Source organism: Chaetura pelagica, unplaced genomic scaffold (assembly GCF_000747805.2).
Source record: "Chaetura pelagica isolate M959 unplaced genomic scaffold, ChaPel_1.0 scaffold743, whole genome shotgun sequence".
In the NCBI taxonomy this organism is placed as follows: domain Eukaryota; kingdom Metazoa; phylum Chordata; class Aves; order Apodiformes; family Apodidae; genus Chaetura; species Chaetura pelagica.
Window position 1 is genome coordinate 25,533 of NW_009952703.1, and position 5,914 is coordinate 31,446.

General features: G+C 55.3%; 1 protein-coding gene across 1 annotated transcript; it reads left to right on the forward strand.

The window, feature by feature from the left end:
* Window positions 1-3,112: 3,112 nt before the first annotated feature.
* Window positions 3,113-4,879, forward strand: SLC48A1 (solute carrier family 48 (heme transporter), member 1; the record flags this gene model as incomplete). Its single annotated transcript, XM_009994081.1, has 2 exons — window positions 3,113-3,280; window positions 4,743-4,879. Coding segments are annotated over 2 exons (305 nt in total), but the record flags the coding sequence as incomplete, so codon positions are not given.
* Window positions 4,880-5,914: the final 1,035 nt, after the last annotated feature.

The window sequence follows — 5,914 nt, forward strand, 5'->3', positions numbered from 1 at the left end:
CTTTGGGGGCTGGGGTTGGGTGCAGGGTGAGGGCTTTGGGGGCTGGATTTGGGTTCAGGGTGAGGGCTTTGGGGGCTGGATTTGGGGGCAGGGTGAGGGCTTTGGGGACTGGTTTTGGGTGCAGGGTGAGGGCTTTGGGGCTGGGGTTGGGTGCAGGGTCAGGGCTGGCAAGGGGGGGTGACAATCAAGTGGCAGCTCATGTGCTGCCTCTGCTCAGCCCAAGGAGACTTCCCAGAGCAGCAGTTTTGGCCTGGAAACACCACCAGGTTGACTCAGCAGTTCAGATAAATCGTGCCAAGTCATCCCAAAGAAGCAGCATTTTTTTGGTTGCCTTTTTTGTTTTGCTGAGTGAACTAAACCCACAATTTCCCCCCTTTTTTTTATATATTTCCTTTTTAAGACATGAGGTTTGAACTTCCTGGAGCAGAAGCTTCAAGGTAATAGGAAGTGAAAGCAGTGGTTGTTCAACAAGCTGAGCAAGGGGCTTTGCCACCCAATCCCATGGCAGGGCTGTTTTTTGGGAAGCATTGCCAATGGAATTGTGGTCTCCTGCACCCAAAACTTCCTCTGTCATCTCCAGCAGATGAGTGTGGTGGTGGAATCAGTTATGGAAAAGCAGTGTCTGACTTGATGAGAGTCTTGGAATGAAAATCCTGACAGCCTGGAGCCAGGGAATGTGTCTGGAGGCTGTTTGGGTGCAGCAGGTCCCACCAGATGAGGGGCTGGACTGGTCCTGCCTTTCCTGGTGTAAAAAACTCCACCAGCTCCATCTGCCCTGGAGATCAGCACTTCACCCTGGGGGCTTTTCTGCACCCCAAGTGCTTTTGCTTTGACTTTTATGGGGTGGTTTGGTTTGTTTCTCTGAAAGTTTCCCTTTCCCCCCCCACCTCTCTCATTATTTTAATCTTCTTTGCTCCATCCCAAGACACTGAAGAGGCAAAAGCCCTTTGCCAAGGTCCTCCTGTCTCTCCTGGATCTGAGTTTGTGGGTGTTCAGCACCACTTTGAGGGCACTTGCAGCACATCCTGTGCCCATGTGGCCAGTGGGGGTGGGAAACAGGATGAGGGGGAATGGTTTTAAGCTGGAAAAGGGGAGATTGAGGTTGGACATCAGGAGGAAATAGGTTGGTGTGAGGGTGGGGAGACCCTGGGACAGGTTGGGCAGGGAAGCTGTGGCTGCCCCATCCCTGGGGGTGTTGAAGGGCAGGTTGGATGGGGCTTGGAGCAGCCTGGGCTGGTGGGAGGTGTCCCTGCCCATGCAGGGGGTTGGATCTAGATGGTCTTTAGCTCATGGGATGGTTTGGGTTGGAAGGGACCTTCAAGCCCACCCAGATGATCCCACCAGATGATCTTCAAGGTGCTGCCCCATCCCTGAAGTGTTCCAGGTATCTGCTATGGGGCTTGGAGCAGCCTGGGCTGGTGGGAGGTGCCCCTGCCCATGCAGGGGGTGGGACTGAGTGATCTTGAAGGTCCCACCACCCCAAACCATCCCCTAATTCAATGACAACCTGCTTGAAATGAGCTCAGAGCTGCTTAGGAGCTGGAACACAAACCCAGCAGCGACTCTGAGCTCTGCTCCTCTCTGGGTTTCACTGCAGCTGTTTTCCTGGCTGGAACCCATCCCTGGGAGCCTTGGGAAGCTTTGTGTGCAATGAGTGTATCCAGAGGAGCCCTGGCAGGACTCCTGGTTGTCCTTAGCATCCAAATGTTGATCTTGTTGTGGGCAAGGCTGGTTTTCCCTTCCTTTGATGTCGAGAAGCAGCCACAGAGGGAGGTCTGTGTTCTTGCAAGGCCCAGAGAAAGCAGCCTGGTATTTTGGCAGGGCTGTCGTTGGGTTGGTGGTGGTGGTGTTATTATTATTATCATCATTTTTTCCCCTGCTGCCCTTCAAATAAAATCTGGGAAGGAGGAACACAAGCCTCTCCAGCTGCAGCTCTGGAGGGGTCACATTTCAGAGGAGCCGCCCGAGGCTTGTGCCAAAAAAATGAGTCCAGTGTTCTAAGTGTGACAAGTGGCTTCAGCTCCAGGGGGAGGGAGAAGGTCCAGGGGGAGGGAGAAGGTCCAGGGGGAGGGAGAAGCTCCAGGAGATGGAGCCCCATTCTGAGACTCCCCGAGAGGAGCAGCCTGCTCAGCTGGGAGCTGGGATGGTGGAGTTTGGGAATGACAGGTAGAAAAACGTGGGCAGGGTTGAAGGCTGGGAAGGAGCAGCTCTTCTGACAAGGGTGTCTCCTGATCTTCTAACGTGTGGTCAGAAGGTGGCAGGTTCTTTGCACAAGATCAAGGGAGGATGTGTTGGTTTTTTCCCCTCTATCAGAAGCTGTTTACAGCTGGTCTTTGGATGCTTTCAGCCCATTGTAGGGTGTTTTTTTTTTGCTCCCTCCTCCTGTTTTCCTCCCCTTTGACAAGGGAGTTGAGACTTGGTTGTGGACTTGGCACCTAAACCCAGGGAAGCTGTGGCTGCCCCATCCCTGGGGGTGTTGAAGGGCAGGTTGGCTGGGGCTGGAGCAGCCTGGGCTGGTGGGAGGTGTCCCTGCCCATGCAGGGGGTGGATCTAGATGGTCTTTAGCTCATGGGATGGTTTGGGTTGGAAGGGACCTTCAAGCCCACCCAGATGATCCCACCAGATGACCTTCAAGGTGCTGCCCCATCCCTGGGAGTGTTCCAGGTATCTGCTATGGGGCTTGGAGCAGCCTGGGCTGGTGGGAGGTGTCCCTGCCCATGCAGGGGGTGGAACTAGATGGTCTTTAAGGTCCCTCCAACCCAACCCATTCCATGGTTCTAATCCCTGGCTTGCCATGTCCTGAGGGCTGTGTGGAGAATGAGCTGAAGCTGCTCTGGGTCTGCAGGGGATGGGTCTGATCCAGATGGGAAATGGAAGGAGTTTTTTGGGGGGGCAATTTCTTCAAGGATTGAAGAGCTTTCAGTGCCAGCCAGTTGGCAAGACAGGCAAGGGGTGAGTGGGTGGGAGAAGCTTCTTCTCCCTCTGGGGGGGCCGTGGCCATGAAGTCTCATTCCCTGGTGGGTTTTTTGGGGGGGTTAATGAAGTGTAGGTGGATGAAGCACCTTCCTGGTGTGCTGCAGGTTCTGACTGCCCTTGGTGTCTGGTCCTGCAGGTGTCCTGGCACTCTGGGCCCTGATCACACACGTGATGTATGTGCAGGATTACTGGAGGACCTGGTTGAAAGGGCTGAGGTTCTTCCTCTCCATTGGGGTCCTCTTCTCAGTCCTCTCCGTGGTGGGATTCTGCTCCTTCCTTGCTCTGGCCATCACTAAGCACCAGTGTAAGTACCTTCCTCCCAGTTGCCTGCTGCAGCAGGTGGGGCTGGGATGACTGGGGTTGGATGTGAAGGAACAGGAGATGCTGGGGTGGACCTGGGGATGTTCTTGCTATCTCTTCTGGGGGTGGAGAGGGACTTTTGGGGAGGGGCTGCAGGAATTGCCATGGCATTTCATCTGTCTGCTGCCTTGTCTTGATGGCACAGGGATGTAAGTCGGGTCAGTAAACTGGAATTGGGGAGTTGGAGGTTGGATATGAGGAGGAAATTCCTCATTCTGAAGGTTGGGAGACCCTGGGCTGGTACCTTGAGGGGCTCCAGGAAAGCTGGGGAGGGACTTGGGCCAAGGGCAGGAGGGATGAGATGAGGGGGAAGGGCTTGAAACTGGCAGTGGGGAGCTGGAGGTTGGAGCTGAGGAGGAACTTGTTGGCTGGGAGGGTGGGGAGAGCCTGGGCCAGGGAAGCTGTGGCTGCCCCATCCCTGGGGGTGTTGAAGGGCAGGTTGGCTGGGGCTGGAGCAGCCTGGGCTGGTGGGAGGTGTCCCTGCCCATGCAGGGGGTGGATCTAGATGGTCTTTAGCTCCTGGGATGGTTTGGGTTGGAAGGGACCTTCAAGCCCACCCAGATGATCCCCTAGATGATCTTTAAGGTGCTGCCCCATCCCTGGGGGTGTCCAAGGGCAGGTTGGATGGAGCTTGGAGCAAGTTCCAAGCCAAACCATCCCGTGATTCTATGAATTCTCCTGCCTGATGAGTTCCCCTCCTTGGGGCATCTGCTGATACTTGAGCTGCCTGCAGAGACCTGCTCTTGACAGCCCGTGGATCCCAGCCTTGTTTCCTGGAGGGCCTGGAATGTCCTTCTTTCCCTGCCCAAACAAAGAGGGTGCTCTCCAACCTTGGCACATCAACACCCATTAAGCAGGTGGCCGAGGCCCCCGAAATCCAAACACCACCCAGCAGGGTGAAAACACCTCCTGAATCCAGTCAGCAGGGAAAGCTGCCTTGCTGGAAAACACTCCACATGGTCCAAGGAGCCCTCATCTCATTCCTCCCACTATTTCCTTGGCCCTTGACCAAAGGAGGAGGGTTGGGGGGTGGTTGGTGGTGCAGAAGTTGCCCGGGTTTGTTGCTGTGTTTGGGGAACCACCAGCAGGCCCGTGGGGGTGGTTGCACTTGAGGTGGTGAACAAGCTCTTTTGGGGTCATAACCTCCCCCAAAAAATCCTCTGCATGGCCAGAATTCCACCCCCCAGGGAGATTGAAGTGCTCCAGCCTTGTTGGAGGGTCTGAAAACCCTCCTTGCCCCATCATCAGGGACACAAATGTCAAAAGAAATGCAAATAGTTTTCAGTGCCTCCTTTCTTGGAGATGTGAAGGAAAATGGGATGATCTCTAAGGTCCCTCCAACCCAAACCATTCCATGATTCTCTGGTTTTTTGGGGTTTTTTTGACTGTCTCCTCTTCTCTCCCAGCCCTGACTGACCCCAGGAGCTACTACCTGTCCTGTGTGTGGAGTTTCATCTCCCTGAAATGGGCTTTCCTGCTCAGCCTCTACTCCCACCGGTACCGCAACGAGTTTGCAGACATCAGCATCCTCAGTGACTTCTGACCCCTTGGACTTCCCTCCTCCCTTGGATGTTCTGGATGTCTGAGCTGCCCCCCAAACCAAGGACATGGTCCACCCGACAGATGGACAATAGAGGGAACCCATCCAGTGCTGCTTGGTGTGTCTGTCTGCAGTAGGGGTTGTTGTTTTCCTGGTTGCTTTTACTCAACATGTCAAGTCTGGCTGGTGATGCCCAAGTCTCTCCCTTTCTTGGGGGTCCCTGTGGTTGGTGGGACACCCCATATGCTCACACCCTGCAGGGCCAGACCCACTCTTGGTGTTGGCCCCAAGGCTGAGGGAGCTTTCAAGATGGGGAAGAGGTGCTGGGCCCTCCAGGAGCTGTAGGTTCATCCCTGATACCCACTCCTGGTGTTACCCCCAAAGCTAAAGGAGCTTTCAAGATGGGGAAGAGGTGCTGGGCCCTCCAGGAGCTGTAGGTTCATCCCTGATACCCACTCCTGGTGTTACCCCCAAAGCTAAAGGAGCTTTCAAGATGGGTAGGAGGTGCTGGGCCCTCCAGGAGCTGTAGGTTCATCCCTGATACCCACTCCTGGTGTTACCCCCAAAGCTGAGGGAGCTTTCAAGATGGGCAGGAGGTGCTGGGCCCTCCAGGAGCTGTAGGTTCATCCCTGATACCCACTCTTGGTGTTGCCCCCAAAGCTGAGGGAACTTTCAAGATGGGCAGGAGGTGCTGGGCCCTCCAGGAGCTGTAGGTCCATCCCTGATACCCACTCTTGGTGTTGGCCCCAAGGCTGAAGGAGCTTTCAAGATGGGGAAGAGGTGCTGGGCCCTCCAGGAGCTGTAGGTTCATCCCTGATACCCACTCCTGGTGTTACCCCCAAAGCTAAAGGAGCTTTCAAGATGGGTAGGAGGTGCTGGGCCCTCCAGGAGCTGTAGGTTCATCCCTGATACCCACTCCTGGTGTTACCCCCAAAGCTGAGGGAGCTTTCAAGATGGGCAGGAGGTGCTGGGCCCTCCAGGAGCTGTAGGTCCATCCCTGATACCCACTCTTGGTGTTGGCCCCAAGGCTGAAGGAGC